The sequence below is a fragment of the Leishmania infantum genome, chromosome 26 (genome assembly GCF_000002875.2).
Source record: "Leishmania infantum JPCM5 genome chromosome 26".
Taxonomy (NCBI): domain Eukaryota; phylum Euglenozoa; class Kinetoplastea; order Trypanosomatida; family Trypanosomatidae; genus Leishmania; species Leishmania infantum.
This window is the reverse complement of record NC_009410.2, coordinates 372,532-390,085: the sequence shown is the minus strand read 5'-3', so window position 1 is coordinate 390,085 and position 17,554 is coordinate 372,532. Positions and strand designations below refer to the sequence as shown.

Here is a 17,554-nt window from a genome sequence, read left to right as displayed (position 1 = left end):
GATGGGGAGAAGAGGGGCAATGGGGCAAAGAACCAGTGAATGGATGCTGAGCCGACGATCTCGTTTCAGACACGAGCTCCCCGGCGAACACGCACCATCTTATCTCTCCTCGCCGCTCTCCGCTACCTGCACGCCGACTCTCCTCTTCCCTTGCAATCCGCGGTGCTGCGAAGCGCGCCACGATAAAAGCACTAAGCAACCGCACTACTGAGCGTCCTTCTCGCGCTGCCTCTGCTGCTGATACTCGCGCATCGAGTTCATCAGTTGGTTCATGGTGGATTTATTCGCACCCTTGTACGGCTGGCCATAAAGAATAAACGTGTCTGCCAGAGCCTCCAGCGCGTTCCGTCGGCGTGCGGCCTCGGCCGCCGGCAGCTGCGGGTCGTACAGAAGCGCGAGAGCGACGGTGCGCGCCGTCGCCTCCAGCTCTTGCACAGACGTGTACCACGCCAGATCCACCATGGCCTCCGAGTCCTTGAAGGTACGGCCACGCACCGTGGCAAGATACTTGAATTTCTGTCGCCGCACCTGCCAGCGGTGCGGACCGACTGTCTTGAAGTAGAGCTTCGCGCGAGCCACCGCGAGGAAAGGGAGAGACAAGCTCTTCGAGTGAGGCGCTACTGCATCGCGGACAGGCGATGGTGACGCGCCGCTGTTCGCCTCTCCGGCCTCAACGCTGCCGCTGGGCCGCCTCCTCTCGATGTCGTAATAGGCAATGACTCGCTTGTACTCATGGCCGATGGTATGCAGCACTTCTTTCGCAAGCCCGGTGCTGAGGATATTGTGCAGCCGGATGGCAAGAGCATCGCCTTTCCAGGGGCCTCTGCAGCTGCCGCTGCGCTTCTTCGCATCCGCCACCTTCCTGCTGGCCGCCGCTGTCTCTGATGCCGCCGCTGCTGCGTCGTAGTGCACTAGGTAATTGCTCAGCAGCTCATCCCGGCACTGCTCGTGCATGTGCTGGCGCAGCACCGCAAGCTCTTCGCCGGTGTAGTCGAGGCCGTCAATCACGCGCTGCGAGAAGCTGCTCATGAACACGTCCCCAGCGATGCGGTGCACCTCTTCACCACCGAAAAGGGCACGGACGGCGTCGCGCTTTTTAGCGCCGGTGTCTTCGACGCCCTCTGTACCGCCGAGGTCGAACTTCCTGCGCTTCTGCGGGCTCGACAGGACGCGGTAGGCCTTCGTAATGCGGTCGAACTGCTGCGCAGCATCCGGGCTCGGGTTGCGGTCTGGGTGGATGTGGAGCACCTTTTGATTGTAGGCCTCCTTGATCTGCCGCGCCGTGGCATCGGTTGGCACGCCAAGCAGACCGTAATAGTCGTCGTCCGCGACGCCGTCTGTGCCGCTCATCTTGGCTTTGCCGCTGTACTTGGCCTTCCTCTTGATCTTGTCCTTGTCCCGACGGGTAACACGTTTCATGGCACGCTCGCGCAACACCGATGGGTCTTCGTAGAGCTGTAGGAGCGGATGGCGGGCGTTCGGCGTTCCCTGCGGTGCCTCGAAGCAGCCGCGGAGCCCGTTCCACGTCCACGCGCGTGCGCGTGGCGCACCAGTCGACGCCGACGCGGAGACATCCGCCATGGGACGCCGGTTCACGCAGTAGTACAGGGGCGTCGCCACGCAGCCGTAGTAGGAGCTGAGAGTCACCTGCTGCACCGCCGCGTACTGGGCGCAGGCGAGGAAGACGCCGCCCCATAGGAGACCGTAGCATGGTGCCGTCCACAGCGCACTCAAGCCGCTGCCCAGTCGTACACGCTCCAGGGAAACGGCGAGGAAGACGAGAGGTGAGATGACAAACCCGAGAACCACGTTGAGAGCGCCGCCGCCAATGCCGCGCAGTACGGAGCGACTCGGGCATGTGGCTAGGACGACGCGGCTCTCCTCGGCGTCCTCTCGACGGCACCGCCGGATCCACTCCATCTCCGCCTCCGTGACAAGCGCAAAGTGCGAGGAGGACGCGGATGTCGAACCTGCGTGCTTCTTGACGAGCATGCGCTGCACCCAGCTGACTGTCGAGGAGGACGAGGCAACAGAGGCCGACGCAGGCCCCGTGCCGCCCGTCATGACTGCCACAGCTGCCGAGGCGATGGCGGTGGAGGGGCAGTGCGCCGCCACGGCGATGATGTTCTGCAGAACAAAGCGCCGAATGGTGGAGCGCGACATCGTGTCTCGCAGTGGGGGCTGCTCAGAAGGGCCTCCACGGAAAGCGGCAGCCATGCCAAGGGACATTGGGCGCGGTGGGGCGATCCGGATGGATGCAGTGGTAGTGGAGGATGGATAGGGGTGTTGATGATGACGGTGGCGCAGGCAGAGAGAGAGAGAGAGGCCTGGCGTGTGCACACATGTGCGGGTACCGCGTGGCAGCCGTGGCTCTTCAAGCGATGCATCCGGCCGAAGGGAAGATGCGCACAGCGTCCCTAGCATGTGCGGCTCTCCGCAGTCACCGTCGTCCGCGGAGCTCCGCATGCGAACCCTGTCTAGTTGTGGAGGAGCGCGCTTGCCATCCCCACGAGGCACCTTTCGACGCCACCCTCTCTTGCTCTCGCTATTTCTTTTACATACATCTCTCCCCCGTGCGCCCCAGCATCGGCTCGGCGGTGGTCTCATGACATGACCGACTTCCAGCGCGCATAGTCGATAAGTGCTGAGGCGCGCACACCACTAGGCAGCCACCGAGAGAGAGAGGGGGAGGTGCGTCGCAGCGGGTGGTCATCGTCAGGCATCGACGTTGCTTGCCTTTGAGGAGCTGTGAGTTGTTTTCATTGCTGTCGTTGTTTCTATGTTTTTATGATGATCTAGGCGCCCGAGGCAGTGCAGAGAAGCGCACGAGCGTTACAGACGCCCACACGCATGCACGTGCCCATGCGCACAGCACCGTATCGAGGCATCTATACATGTACGTGTGTGCCACACGTCCATCCTCCATCGACGAACCGCGCACCGGCAGCAGCACAGAGACACTGGAGAAGCAGAGACGCTACATGTGGAACGCGTGCAATACGTTTTTCTTGCCCTGCCAAATCTGCAGATCCAACGCGCACTGCACAGCGTCGGTGAGCTCGCGGTGGAAGCTGTTTAGGTTCATAGGGCGGAAGCGCAGCAGATCACGCTCCGAATCCTGCAGCGCAGTCGTCACCGCGTCGCCGCGTGTGTACCGCGTAAGAGGGTCCAAAGACGGGTCAGGTGAGGAGAAGCGACCACCGCTAGTGCTGGGGCGGCCGCTGGATGACCTGGCGTCGTCGCGCCGTCGCCCCTGCTGACGTGCCGCAACGACTGCTTCCTTTGCCTCAGCGAAGAAGGCCTGCAGAGTGCTCTCCGCGACGCTTGAGGCGCGGTAGATCGGATAGCGTTGTAGCATCAGCGTCTGCACATCCTGCTTCTGCCTCTGCCGCAGTGTCCCCTGCCTCTGCTGCACATCGAACTCGGTAAGGTAGCGCCCCCTCCTGCCGTCGCCGCCGTCCAAGTCCGCCAGAGGATCGGCTCGTTGCAGCACGTCTTCGAAGAAGCTGGGCCGCCGCTGACCCCTCACTAAAGAGGCGCACGGCGACGCAGATGACGCACCAAACGACGGCGTCTCCCTGGTTTCCGGATGTGGTGAATCCGGGGTATGGAACGCTTTGAAAGAGGTAAAGTGCTGCTGCAGGCGCGCCAGATTGGGTTCGAGAGGCGAAGGCGCCGTCGTAGAAGACCGCGTGACTCCTTCTGCTGGCGGTCGAGCCGCAGCGGATGCTCCACCTACTCCAGCGGCCTCCTTCACCGCCTGCATTCCGGCCGGGTCGCTCGCGCTGTACCCCAGCAGCGAGAAAATGCGGTACCGCAGCTCCTCCAGCTCCATCATGTCCGGCACCGAACCGCTCAGCTCCGACGCGTTGCCGCTCAGAACAAAGGCCACAACGAGGTCGCCGTAGTCGGCCGACGCCGGCATGCCATTCTCATTCACCGTGACCGGGACGCGCTGACGCGCCGCGGCGGCAGCACGGCGCGCCCGATCAAGCAAGGCAGCCCTCCACTGGTCCCCCTCTATCTTCGCCTCGCCACACAGCTTGTCACCGCCGCAAAGGAATTTGTGTAGTGGGCTCGAAGAGTCCGTGGCCAGGCGCTCCATCTCCGCCTTCTGCATTGTCTGCTTGCGCAGCAGCGCCTTGTCGCCGTCGTCGTCGGCGCTGCGCCGCGGCAGCGGGGGCAACACGTGCACTGTCTCTGCCTTGCCGAAGGAGTACACGTGCGACTTCTGCGCCACGACGGCGCGCAAGACCACGCAAAGCTCCTGCTCGCCCGTGGGGAAGCGGGCGACGCCGGGGCCGTACGCGCTTGCCGGTGCCGAGCCGCTTGCGGGCGTTGCCGCGGCCCTCGAGCCACAAGTGGTGGCCGGCTGGCCCGCTTCAAAGTGCGTCGGCGGCGGTGGCATCGCCTTGGCAGGCTGCGTGACGGTGGATAAGGGATCGGTGCGGCCGGGGAGTGAGTGCGACGGTGGCGAGGGGGCGTTTGCCGCGCGCGCAGCAGCCGGCACGCCGCCCCTCTCAGCCGCCCGCTGCAGGTCTTCGAGCGCAACGATGACGGAGCTGCGGCGAAGGGCAGACGAGCCAGGTGTGCCGCTTGCCGATGTACCCGATGGAGGTGTAATGCGCACGCGCGGAACGCGACTGGCGCACCCCGAGCCGCACCCCTGCAGCTTAGTTGGCAGCTGGGATAGTTCCTGGTGGCGCCGGCGGCCAGAGGCGAGGTCAGCGTCGCCGCGATGGACGTTTTCACTCCCACTTAGGCTTTCATCAGCGTTGGTGCCCGGTTCACCCACCTGGCGAGCAAAGACGTGCGGCGCGGGCCCATCCTGCGACGCGTTGCGCAGTAGCCAGGAGCCACCGTTCTCAGAGGAACACGGCTCACCGCCATCAGCGGCGGACAAACGCCGTGCTTCGTCGAGAGCGTCACCCGCCATCAGCGAGGCCTCCGTGTCGTGCAGCTGCAACTCAGCCAGGTTTGTGGAGATCGCGCGAGAAAAGAATCGGTGCGGTGAAACGGTGCGTGAGGTGACAGCGGCAGAGCTGACGCTCCGGGAGGCCGCAGGGCCAGCCCGCCGCATCGCCGTCGCGGACAACGCGCTCATCAGCCGGTCCTCAAGGGTGGTTAGTCGCCGCTTCGACAGCGGTGACGGGGACGGGCCGGTGTAGTTGTGCGCGTGGCTTGCGTGCGCCTCACCTTTTCCGTCGAGGGAGTCGCCCGTGAAGCGGCGGGTGGTGCTGCCGTACTGCCTGCCTGAGCGGCTACGGAACGACGCGCCTGGGCTGCTACTCGGTTGCCCCTCCGCGGGCGGCTGCGAGCGCGCCCTTCCCGGGGCGTTGATCGGGGTCACAGCCTCGATGAGCGACACGCGACCAGCTGGCACTTGTCTGTGAAGGACTGTTGCGCCCACCGCACGCGCTCGCTCAAACCGATGCCGCGAGGGCTTCAGCTTCCCCGACTTCTGCTGCTCCTCCTGTGCCGCTCGCACGCCCTGCTCCTCGTCGAGCGGGTTGTAGAAGACAAGTTCGATGCAGTTTTCCTTGTCCACGACGGGACTGTACTCGGTGAGCGGGCCAACTCGCAGCAGGCTCGGCAGCGCCCCGAGCGAGCGCATGTACAGGATCGCTGAAAGCAGTACCTTGGCCGGGTACGACAGCTCGCAAAACACCGCACCAAGTGATGAGGCTTCTTGCAGCGTGGAGGCCAGCGCACCGGGGCGGTTGGTGGAAAGCGCACCGCCGCGCGTGACGCCGCGCAACGCATCCATCGCCGACAGGTACGCGCGGCGGCGAGCGGTGATGTCGATTGTGTCCTCGGCGAGGTGCTCGCACGCGAGAAGAGAGAGCGGGTCGCGCAAAATGACGGCCTGCGCAGCTAGCGTCTTCACTGCGGTGTCGCTGCTGGCTGCTGCCGCTGGAGCGAGCGCATCCGCATTGATATTGTCCCTCTGCTCCGCCGCCGCCGCCGCGGCGCCTGGGGGGGTGCGGTTGGTAGGGCAAGACTTCATGAGGCCATCCACGCCGGTGTGGGCGACGACTTCCACGCTCAAGGCCGCTGGCACGAGGTCGCGCTCCACGTACTCGGGACGGAGGACGCACTGGAACGGCGCGTGGTAGTCGATGCAGTCCAGCACCCGCGCGGTTTCGTCGCCGTCAGCGGCGTTCTCAGCGACGTCGTGCGCGGCGGCTTTCATGTCATCCGTCGGTGATGCTAAGTGGTTCCCAGGGGCTCCGCCACTGGGTTGTGCGATAGCAGCCGCGGCGGCCGCCTGCTGCGCCTCCTGGGCAGGTACCGACTTGAGCACCGCCCACGTAGGCGCGGACTGCGTCGGATCAGGCAACAGCACGTTTGCCGGTGGCCTCCGCCAGCCGTGGAGCGCGCCGCTGTTTGCCTCCCGTCTCAGCTGCAGCGCCGTCTCTATCGCGGCAGTGAGGATGGCGTCCGTGGCGGGGACAGCCGAGCCGGCTGACGGCTGCGGCCGCGCGCACCGGTGGTCGTGACGTGACGCGGCGATGAGGTCACGCAGCAAGCGCTCCTCCTCCGCCTCCGTCATCTCCCTCGTCAGCTCCCGCGCAGAGACCGGGTGTGCAGACAGCCGTGCGCCGGAAGCTGCGGCAGCAGCTGAGGCACCCATTCCCGCAGCCGAACCGCCCGCAGCGGGTGCGTTGACGGCTCCTGCGCCTGCTGCGACCGCTGGTGGTGGTGGCGGCGGCGGCGGCGCTGGGCTAGCCGCAGGTGCGCCTGCGAAGGCGGCGGCGGCAAGGACGTCGGCCCCTGGCGAAGGAGGGGGCGCCACTGTGGCGGGTATGCCAGCGGCAGGTGCCGGTGCTGGCGCAGAAGTTAGGTCCGTCACCGTTGTCACTGCGCCTGGCGCGGCTGGAGGGGGTGGTGCAGCGGAGGGCGCTGCTGCGGGTGTGCCGCCGGTCGTTGCTGGGCCCGGCAACGGGGGTGGCGCGGGGGTTGGGGGCGCGGCTGTGTGCCCCTGGGGCAGCTGGAATGCCTTGAGTTGAGTGTACATGGGGTTCTCCTCTCCGCCCGGCGTCCGTTCCGGGCCCGCAAGGACGAGCGCGTCATTCGGCAAGCGCCTGTCTGCCTCGCCAGCAGCGCTGGCGCTCACATTGAACGACGCCTGCTGCAGGTGCATGCGCATTCGATCGTGCAACTGCAGCGGACCTAGCGGCTTTGTGTTGCTGCCGCCGGTGAGCCTCGACAACCGCAGTTCACTCTCGGAATGCGGCAGAGGACACTTTCGCGGACTCGATGACCTTGCCACGGAGGCGTTAGCGTGCGGCTCGTGTGCGGCCTGTCCCAGCGTGGAACCGTCACCGCCTTTCATCTGGGTGGCTACTGCCAGTTGCTCGATGATGCTGCCGCGTTGCCCCGGCGGTCTCGTCTGGCCTGCGCTCACCGCTGGGCAGACACCCAAGGCCGTGGCAGCCTTGACAGGCGCGGTTTTGGTCGCTGCCACCGATGCCACCGGCTTGTCCGCCCCGCCTCTCTGCAGCCGCCGCACGGTGTTCGCTTCGACGGATATGGCGAGGCCTCCTTGCACTCCGGCGGCCTTGCCAGCAGCTGGCGGAGGGGAGGTACACTTCCGCTGCGGTGCTCCTCTGCCGGAGTAGACGGGGTGCCGGCTTACGTGAATCGCGTAGCCACCACCTACCCCAGTGGAGAGGGTGACGTTCGTGTGCCCTGCGGATAAGCTGCCGACGCACTGTGCGCCATCCCGCTTTGGGCCGCGCCGTCGCGATGCCGACGTGGTTACACATCTGGCGCGTGATGATTTCTCTTTGTTGTCACGCGCGGACGTGCCGGGGGAGAGGTGGCGGTGCCGCTGCTTCTGCGGCGTGGGTGTCACGAAGACAGCGGACGTGTCGAGCAGCAGCGCCGCACGGGAGCGGCGGCGCGCGCTCTTCGCGCGCTCTCCAGAACAATTCGCGCCACTGCCGCGCGTTGGCGTCACTAGCGGCGTCCCACGACTTGCGGAGGGGGAGTAGGGCACTGCCCCTGGAGGCGGCGTGACGCTGCCGAAGTCCCCACTGCCACTGCCGTGCCGGAAAGGCGAATTGCGCTGACTGAGGTCGCCGCCTCCTTCTCGGCGCGCTTGGGGGCGCCTTGCGAGACCACAGCCTTCCGTCGCTGGTGAGCCAGAAGGGCTGGTGCCAGTCGCCGCGGCACGGGACCCCAGAATAGATGCGATCTGTGCCTTGAAATCGTTGACATAGAGCGTCCCCATCCCCGCAGGGGTTGGAGAAGAGGACATGAAAGGCTGTAAGGCGTGTGTGGGTGGAAAAGGGGCAATGGCACCCGCGTGCGTCCACAGCCCCCCTTTCCTGCGCCCCTCCGCGGCGTGGTCGGTGCCAACGGTGCTGTGCGGATAAGCGTCGTGCAGAAACGCGCTCCGCTTCCGCAGTGGCGGAACGCTCAGCGAAATAGACGCGAACGAGAAGAGAAAAAAGAAACTAATGCTTTCTAAGTGCGCCCAGACGTCGGTGCGCGTCTGCGTGCGTATGTGTGCTTGAAGCTAGGTGTATGAGTGAATGTGCGAGTGTGTGTGTGGTTGCATGCACCAACAAGCGGTGGTGGATGGGTTTCTTCGACGTCTCTCGAAGATTCGATCGGGTTTAACAGCAGCAGCACAGGAAAAGGAAGTGACATGAGGTGCAGTGAAAGATGTGGAGGCGTATCACTTGGAGAAGCACTGGAGGTGAGCGATGGCGGCGCTCCGTCGACCCCCGCTGAGGTGTGTCACCTAGTTCTCTCCCGCACCCTCACGCTGTTTCTGATGCTTTTCGGTCCACGCCGCGGTGTCGGCGGCACCTTTGCCAGCAGGGTGCTGTACACGGGTAGCCACTGCACATTTCTATGCATGTGCACGAGTGAACACAGAGGGAGAGAGATCCAGAGGGGGGGGGGTTCAGGAAAGATTGAGCGGCGCACGAGAGTTACAGTGGAGCTCATGGCACCAACCCGCCCTTCCCCTCTCCCCTTCCCTCGCCGTCGCCAAGGCAGTGTGATAGGAGAGCGCCACAACCTCGTTGACTGTCACACACCCTCGCACGGCGATGCACGCACGACACATGCAGGGCACAAGCACACACACACACACACGAACGCACACAGCTCATCGGCGCACAAGGACTGACGCAGCGGGCAGATGGCCACACACGCGTATCCGTACCCGTGAACACGATCGCGAGCAAACGATGCGTGTGGACGGCGCCAGCGCCCGCACCTGATCCTTGCAGGGCTGTATGCCGCTCCCCTTCCCACCCCCACTCCTCTCGTGCTTGCGCAAAGGGGGTTGGCTGGCTCTCTCGCTCCGCCTTTCGTGTTTGCTTTTCGTGCGTCGCGCTGTGGAACTGTCCTTTCGGGCGCACGCAACACGCTGGGGAATCAGGAAAGTAGGGGGGAGGGGAGTCGTGCGGCCGTCGAGGCCGCACGCCGGCTACCGATCGGGCACGCGTGTTGAGCCTCCTACACAAACACCGAAGAGAAGGACCCCTCCCCCTTCCCTACTCACACTTCCTTTATACATGCATACATATACATATGTTGACGCGCACGCACCCGCACGCACCCGCACGCACACACACACACACGTCCACTACTCACGCTCTCCAGATGCCCAATCAGCTCTCGCCCCTGTGAGCGAGGCGGCAGTGAAGATGGAGAAGTGCAACGACAACATGCCACAACAAACAGCACAGGAGCGCCATGCTTTGATGTACATCAGCGACGCACACGCAGTCGCTTGAGGCAAACACACGCACACACCCGCAAAAGAGGGAGAGAACGTGACAACACGCGCGTGCGCAGAGATGAGCAGTAGAGGGCCGGGGGCGGGGGAGGGGCAAGAGAGCAAAGGCTTGCCCGTTACGCTGCGGCGGCCTCGTCTGCCGCACGTGCCGGGACCCGCTCTCCCTCCATCCCGACATACGCAAAGCTGCGCTCTGTGTCGGCAGGCACGCTGAGTACCGTCTGCGCACCAGCTGCTGCCGCGGCGGCAACACCTTGCTCGTCACGAGGGAGGAAGACAAGATTGTCGACCATGGCACCGCTACGCACCTCGCCCTGCACACGGACGGCCCCGATAAAGCAGTTAGATCGAATGTGCGGGTGCTGTGAAAATATCGGGCGACGCCGGTCTTGGCCATCTTCGGACTGCTCAGTGCCCTCCTCCTCGTCTTCTTCGGACGGGCGAGCCGGAAGCTCGGCCTCTGCGGCGGCCACCTGGGCAGCAGACGGGCCAACCACCAGCAGACACGCCAGCCCACACGCAAGCACTGAGCTGTACTGCACATCGGCTGCACCAGCCATCCCGTACACGTAGAGGCCTACCTCCGCAATGCTGCGCACCGATAAGCTCTTAACCACTGTGCCGGCGCAGCCACCGTGCAGGAGCACACCGTGCCGGGTGTGGGTGATGAGGCAGTCTGTGAGCTGCACATCAGCGTCATCGCACATGATGGCGACTTCGCACGGCATCGGGATGGCAGCCGCGCCAGCAGCGCTCGCACCAGGTACGCAGAAGCGCGGAAGGACACCCTCCTCAATGTCGCGAGATTCCCCCCCACGTCCGCTAGCGCCCGTGTCGTGGGCCTGGCCCTCTTCGAAGCGGTCCATGTAGCGGCGCAGCAACTGCGTGCGCGCTTGGCACCGCTGCAGTTGTGCGAGGGCAGAGCCGCCACAACTACCGCCCGCGGAGGCTGCGCTGGCAGCGGAGGCACTGGCGGCGTTATACGTGGCAGCCTCTGTGTTTGGCCCTTCCACGATGCAGCTGCGCATCGCTAGAGCACAGCGCGGATAGGCGTAGAGTCCGTAGGCCGATCCTCCATACACAAGGCAGTGATCCACTAGCGCCTCCGATAGCGGCGCCGCTGTGATGGCGATTCGCGGAGCGACAGTACTTGCTTCGGATGACGTCGGATGCTGCTGCGGAGAGCCGATAACGCAGTGGGTGATGTGTGTACGCGTAAGGGCGCCGATCGTCACGCCAGCGCGCGCGCACAGGCCGGCAAGGGTGATGGCCACCTCCTCTCGCAAAGCGCCGGCGCCGGGTTCTTCCTGTTCTTGCTCGGCCCCGCTATCGTCGCCACCGCCCGTCTCGTTGGCTTCCTCGTCTTCCTCATCTTCGTCGCTGTCCTGCGCCTGCTGCATGTAGTGGGGCAGCCCACAGGTCGACGAAGCCGCGGCATCAACGGGCTCTTTGGTATACGCAATGGAGATGGGGAAATCGAACACGGGATAGAGCTGCGGATTCGCTGTGGTGGCGGTGATCGCCGGCGCAAACACGCTGGAGCCACTTGTGGTGTGCATGGTGGTTGTCGAGGCGGCCTTCCGACTGTCTATCGCCTCCACTGCCTTCAAGGCGGCGGCCTCTAAGGGGTTGTGTGCCTTGCTGGACTTCGCGTACTTGGTACCACCGCCGCTGCTGCCCTGAGCGAGAAACACAGCTGCCGCTGCGGCCGTAAGGTAGGTGAACCATGGCCCAACACGGCGCTTGGACGGCGACATGTAACGCGGCTCTGCTGCCCTCTTGCTTCCACCGTGCGATGAATGTTCACGGGCGTAGGAGACGCTGTAAACGCGCAGGCCTCCCAGCTGCGCCTCGTTCAGCTCCAGCGGTGACGAAGAGGAGGGCGAGGAGGACGAGGCTGCTGCGTAAACACCAGGAAAGACGAGCACAATGTCCTCCTTGAACTGCACGCGGTCGATGGCGTCGCCGAGATGGTTGCATACACTGAAGCCGCCGACGAAGTGGCTGCTAGGGCCGTCCTCCAGCTCCGCCAGCTCGCTCAGCGGCGTCACCTCCGTCCACTCCTCGATCTCTTCCTCATCGTCCTCGTCTTCCTCTTCCTCCTCCTCTTCCTCCTCGCCGCTGCTGTTGTGCGGTGACTTGCTCTCGGGCGGGTACTTGGCAGACATCTGCGTGTTGGAGCAAAACAGCGCGGAATACACAACGAAAAGTGTGGAGCCAAGCCGAGTATGCTCGCGGCGCTGATGAGGCTGGTCGTCGCTGCGTGCGAAGGTGACCGAAGGTCCGACGTGTTTGGTGGGCGTTAGGTGGGTGAGAGAGAAGGCATACACATGTTCCGTGACGCGGAGGGCTGTCTATGCACCTTTCAATGATACACGTCCATGTTCGTGTGCGTGTGTCAGTGTGTGTGTGTGTGTGTGTGTGTGTGTGTGTGTGTGCGTGCGTTTCTCAGGCGAGGAGGAGAGAAAGGTGAGGCAAGAAGTAGGAGGTGCAACAGAGAGCGTGTGTGTGCGCGCAGAGATGGAGCAGAGACACCAACAGCGACGACAGCAAACAACAAACAACACGAGACGTGCATCTGTGCCCGTTGACGAAGGAGCCTTCTTCGTTTGGCCCGCCATCATCGCGGCGCTGTTGGCATTGGTGGTGGTCGTCGTGGCGGCCACGCCTCTACATCGGAATCTCCTTGAAAAGCAGAGAGTGTGCGAGGGAGAGGAGGAGTCGGCTGGGCGGTGGCGGCTTCTGTGCGCATCGCCTGTGGTTCTTCCTTTCATTCTTCAACAACATCCAAAGAGAACGGCTCTGTAGTCTCTTGTTGGATAGACTGTCGGCGCACGTTGGTAGCGGGCGTGCAAGGCGGGAGCTTCATGGGTGAACAAGAGGACGGAACATCTCGCGCGCTCTCACGCTCCGCCTACGTAGGGATTAGCACGGAAGAGTTCACAGGCACCTACAAGGGCTGCGACATATGGGCCCACTGCTCGTACAAAGTTTCAGGGCGGACCATCGAGCGCCGCTGCTGCTGCTGCCTCCCCTGCCGGTGTTGCACCTCGTTGTGGCGGCTGCCGTCGTGATGGCGGAGGCGGTAGGCCTGCTTTCACCGCGGCGGCAGAGGCAGAGGCAGAGGCAATGGCAGTGTCGCCGCCAGCTCTCCCGACTCCTTTGCCAGACTCCAGCCTTGACAGCTTGCGCACGTACTTCTCTGTCTGCCGCCGCACCTCCGCGTGGCCGCGGATCGCCTCTGCCAGCTGTGTCGTAGTGGACGACATGGCTGTCCGTGTCTCAAGACAGAGGCGTCGCAGCTCACGCAACCTCTGAGCCGATGGAAGTACATCCTGCTCATCTTTCGACGATGGAAGACTCAGCAACACCTCTCGGCGACGACGCGCAACGGTGAGGGTGCGCTCTAGCTCACTGCAGTCGCTCTGCAGCAGTTGCTGACTCCTCTCAAGGTGTTCCACTCGCGCCTTGAGCGTCTCTGCCCGCTCTGCCCACGTTGCAGTGGTGCGAAGCAGCAGTTCCGCATAGGCCTGGGAGGGCGGGAGTTGACGGGCACCGATGATCGTGATGTCGTCCTCGCTTTGGTTTGCGTCTGCATCGCCGCCGCTGTTCTGGAGCGATGTGGCAGGCAAACCCTGCGTCTTCGGCGCCGCACAGGTGTTCGTCAGCTCCAAATCGTCCCCGAGAATGAGCTTGGGGGCACTAAGCTCGCCACCGGATTGAGACGTGGAGGTGCGCGCGACAGAAGGACCCGGCACGCAGCCGCGCTGCGATCCCGACTGAGGCGAGCACACCTGCACACTGTTGGCGTCCTCGCCGTCCGCTCGGTGGCTATCCGTACCGTGCGTATGGCCGTCCTCACTCTCCGCCTCTTCGAGCCGACAACGCTTTCGCACGCTGATGGCGCTCTTACACGCTCCCTCGATGTAAGCGCAGTCGGCAGAGACGCCGGAAGACGCCTGGGCTGCGGCGATCAACGACACTCGCAGCTGAGGACGGAAGAGAATCAAATCGGCGCCGGAGGCGAGTTTCAGCCGGCACACGGGACAGGACGGATGGTTGGCGTACTCGCACAGCTGCATAGCGCATAGGTAGTGCAGAAGATGTCCGCACGGCAGCACCACAACACCGGCGGCACCTTCGTCGCTGCTGCTGTCGGCGGTGTGGCCGCTGCCAGACAGATTCGCCCCCCCGCCGCTGAAGGGTGGGCACGGCTCGCTGTGCGCAAAGCGGCGCTGACCCGACGGGCTTGGCGCTTCACGAGGGGACGCTGGAGACACGACGGCGACGCTTGGGCGCCACGGATCTGTCGCATCGCTCCCGTACACTCCAGGTGCAAACGTGATGCAAAACTCACCTGCCCCGCCCGAGGCGTTCGACCCACTCAGCTGCAGCGGCGAGCGTGGGGAGTGGCCTGACGCACTCGTGCTACTCGTGGTCCCGCTACCGGTGGCCACCACTGCGGAGGTGCCGAAGGAGGGCGGAGAGGCAGGGCGACTGGGTGGCGGCCGAAGACAGTAGTTTAGTGGCTGCAGGCAGATGGGGCATTCTGTGTGAACAAGCGCCTCGTGGAGAAGCATGAGGAGGAGGGGGCACACACGATGCGCATCAGCAGATGGAAAGAAGTGCGCCCCAGCGCATCAATGTAAAGTCAAAGCAAGGAAAGGGTGCGTACAGACACGCGCACCTGCACAGAGCGAACGTGCGTGTGTGTGTGTGTGTGTGCGGTTGTAGGCTTCCAATGCGGTAGAAAAGAGTCGGAAAGCGCACGCGCATATACATACGCTGGCGTGGCCGTGCAAATGTGTGCAGGGGACGGCATAGAGGAGGGGGTCGGAAGATGGATGAAAGCCCGCACAGAGGCAGTAGAAAGAGAAAGAGAGAGGGAGAACTCACGCGAGGTACCTCACCGACCAGCTCACTTGCAGGTAGGTCCGCAGCCGCCCTTCCTCTTGCCTCACCGTGTCCCCCGTAGGCAGTTGCCGGCAACCGCCCAAGGACGTCTGCCCGTGCCCTCGCACGGCGCGTATGCGCGTGTGTACCTTTAGTTGGTGCTTTTACTGTGTCTTACGCAGCGCAGTCCGCGGAAAAGAGAGAAGGGCGCAGGGACAGGTGTGAAAGGAGGGAAAGGGGCGACACCCGCCAGATGCCCCGCACCCCTTCCCCTCTCCCTCGCTGTGTACGACGTGTGCCTTTCAGTTCGGTGCGAAGGCCATGTGTTGCAGTCCTTGCGAGCTCGTGGTGGTGGCGTGGCGTCTGTCATTCCGCGCTGCGTCTTCCGACCATTGCGCAGCGAGCAGTGTGTGGCGCTGCGTGCACTACCGCCGAAGCCACGCCGGTGGCGGTGCTTCAAACCGAACAACGTCGCCCTCCACTACTAAGCGGCGGTGAGGTGGCAAGCGCTGTGCGGTGCGGTTGTTCACCCACGCACCGCTCTCCCCGTCCTCCGAGGAAGAGGAAGGGCATGGTGCAGGCGGCGACCGGCTTGCAGTCGCAAGCATCGCAGCAGCCTTTGGCGTTGATGCTGGCGAGCTCGCCGTCGACGGTGCGCCGTCGTCGGTGGCGAGGAGCAGGGCCTCCCTAACTTGGTACACCCAGGCATGCAGGCAGATGGCCGACGTGCCCGTCGCGCACTCTCCTGCGGCCACGATGGGCAGACGTCCGGCGCACTCGTAGCATAGCGGCTCATCCTGCCACCGAGTGGCGGCTGCGTCGCTTTGCCCCGCCCCCGCCGTTGGAGCGCCCACAACTGCGGCAACACGACTCGTGCTGGCGAGTGGGGCCCCCTTCTTCTCGAGGTTCGCCATGCCCTCCGCCGCCTCGGCTTCCCTTCCGCCGCCGGTGCTGCACACAGCGCGACTGCGTTTTACACCCTTCGTCGTCGGTAGCCCGCCGTCGGCGTCCACTGTCGCTGCACGCTCCTCTGCCCTACGCGACGGAGAAGCCTGGCGAGCATGAGATGCGGCGTTGGCCTCTTCAGCCGCCGCTTTCACTGTTTGGCAGTAGCGATGATAGGCGGCTGGCAGCTGTGCGGCATCGAAGAAGACGAAATCGCGGCCATCGCGTGAGAGTCGCGCCGCGCAATCAGCGCTGCCGTCCAGGTCACGCGCTGCCGTGTCTTTCGTGGGCGACGTTTCGGGGCCCCAGGTGGCGCTCTCCGTGCCCCCTAGCCTCCCCCTCGGCAGCTGCGGCTGTACTTGCGTTGAAGATGTGCCTGGCACGTCCGCGTTGCCGCTGGTGTGCGCGTAAACGACGTCGCCGACGATGGGGCAGCCGAGTGAGCTCAGATGCATACGAATTTGGTGCAGGCGGCCCGTGTAGGGGGTGCATAGCACCACAGCCTCTTCAGCGGCGCTCGCCACGCTCGTTCCAGCTTGCAACAGAGCGTCCTGGTGTGCGGCGCTCGTGAGGGTGGGCAAGGCAAAAAGGAGCTGGCAGAGCGTCGCCGCGGCAGCAGGGGAAGACGCAAGGGCCCCAGGCGCAGGAACCGGCACTGTCGTCAGCACGCCATCAGGGAACGCACCCGGCAGAGCTGAGTTGCATTTCTTCGGCTGGCGAGCCCGCAACGACGCAATATCGCCGACACCGTTTGCGGAGCTCAGCATGCGTGACACATAGGCGTTGTGCGTTCTCAAGCACGGTTCATCACCGGCCACACGCCAAACACGCAGAGGCGGAGGGAGTGCCAAGGGCAAAGACGGGGATGTTAAGGGTGGTGGCTGGGGCGTGTGCTGCCGCTGCATCTCGGCTTCGAATGTGTCACCGCTTTCCGGCTGTACTCGGGCCGACTCAACACGCACACGTGCCAGGTAGTACTTCTGCAGCTCATACGTGCTGGCGAGGACGCGCTGCAGAGATGCCGGTGGCGAAGCAGGGGTGGATGAGGGCCCGTGAACGGCGGGCGCACCGGCATCGCCGTCACTCCCATCGGGGCTCGCCGTGTGCTCAGCGACTGGGGTGACCGCTGTCTCAAAGCCGCGGTCACGCGAGGCGTTAGGCTCGACCCTGCGGCGCAGCAGCTCCGCCGTCACTGCCTCGTCCACTTCTTTTGCCTTGCGCATCAGCACCGATCCGATCCGCCTTGCCGCGTCTTGGCGCACGGCCAGTAGCAGCACCCCGGAGGTGACCTTGTCGAGCCGATGGCACGGCCGAGGCACCTTGTCAGGGTCGACTTCGTCTAGATCTGCATCTTCGGCAGCGGATGCTTCGCTTGTTGCCGCACAGTAGCATCGCGAAGACCCCGAGCTGTGCTCTGTGCCTCCCTCGCGGTGGAGTTGGTGCTCGCAGGGCTGACGCACTGATCTAGGAGGTCGCACGGGAGCTGAAGGAGGGGCATAGTACGCGTACAGCTCCACCTTCTCCGATGGCGAGAGGTGCTCGGTGGAGACGAGGGACTGCAGGAGCGGGTCTTCGACGAGCAGCCACGCCGCCAGCCGCTTCGGCGCCAGTACGTACTCAAGAAGCGAGGTAAGCGAGTTGTAGTAGTACCTCCCCGTCGCGTGCGTCGGTAGCCCGGTCGGCTTGTTGACGCAGATGAGACCGTACTGTGCAATGCAAACGGCCGTGATAAGCACGGCATCGGCGCCACACATCCCCACCGTCACTGGCACTTCGTGACGGTGCACCGTGTGGTACACGACATCGCCGTGCTGCAGCACTACATCCTCTCCTCGAGAGGGCAGAGGAGCAGGCGATGCGACTCGGCGATCAGCGTGGCGGCGCCGAGGGAGGTCTGAAGCGGACGTGGTGTTGGTGGTGGTAGGGGTAGTGTATATGGACGAAGCCAGGCCTGGG

General features: G+C 64.3%; 5 protein-coding genes across 5 annotated transcripts; all 5 read right to left on the bottom strand.

The window, feature by feature from the left end:
* Positions 1 to 204: 204 nt before the first annotated feature.
* On the bottom strand, positions 205 to 2,163 carry LINJ_26_1180 (conserved hypothetical protein; the record flags this gene model as incomplete). The annotated part of the gene is made up of 1 exon (XM_001470423.1): positions 205 to 2,163. One exon carries the CDS (start codon positions 2,161 to 2,163, stop codon positions 205 to 207), a length of 1,959 nt encoding a protein of 652 aa, XP_001470460.1.
* Positions 2,164 to 2,977: 814 nt separating this feature from the next.
* On the bottom strand, positions 2,978 to 8,263 carry LINJ_26_1170 (conserved hypothetical protein; the record flags this gene model as incomplete). Its single annotated transcript, XM_001470422.2, has 1 exon — positions 2,978 to 8,263. One exon carries the CDS (start codon positions 8,261 to 8,263, stop codon positions 2,978 to 2,980), a length of 5,286 nt encoding a protein of 1,761 aa, XP_001470459.2.
* A 1,613-nt stretch (positions 8,264 to 9,876) lies between these two features.
* On the bottom strand, positions 9,877 to 11,928 carry LINJ_26_1160 (conserved hypothetical protein; the record flags this gene model as incomplete). The annotated part of the gene is made up of 1 exon (XM_001470421.1): positions 9,877 to 11,928. One exon carries the CDS (start codon positions 11,926 to 11,928, stop codon positions 9,877 to 9,879), a length of 2,052 nt encoding a protein of 683 aa, XP_001470458.1.
* Positions 11,929 to 12,753: 825 nt separating this feature from the next.
* Positions 12,754 to 14,340, bottom strand: LINJ_26_1150 (conserved hypothetical protein; the record flags this gene model as incomplete). Its single annotated transcript, XM_001470420.1, has 1 exon — positions 12,754 to 14,340. One exon carries the CDS (start codon positions 14,338 to 14,340, stop codon positions 12,754 to 12,756), a length of 1,587 nt encoding a protein of 528 aa, XP_001470457.1.
* A 738-nt stretch (positions 14,341 to 15,078) lies between these two features.
* Positions 15,079 to 17,352, bottom strand: LINJ_26_1140 (conserved hypothetical protein; the record flags this gene model as incomplete). Its single annotated transcript, XM_001470419.1, has 1 exon — positions 15,079 to 17,352. The coding sequence occupies one exon, from the start codon at positions 17,350 to 17,352 to the stop codon at positions 15,079 to 15,081; it is 2,274 nt and encodes a 757-aa protein (XP_001470456.1).
* Positions 17,353 to 17,554: the final 202 nt, after the last annotated feature.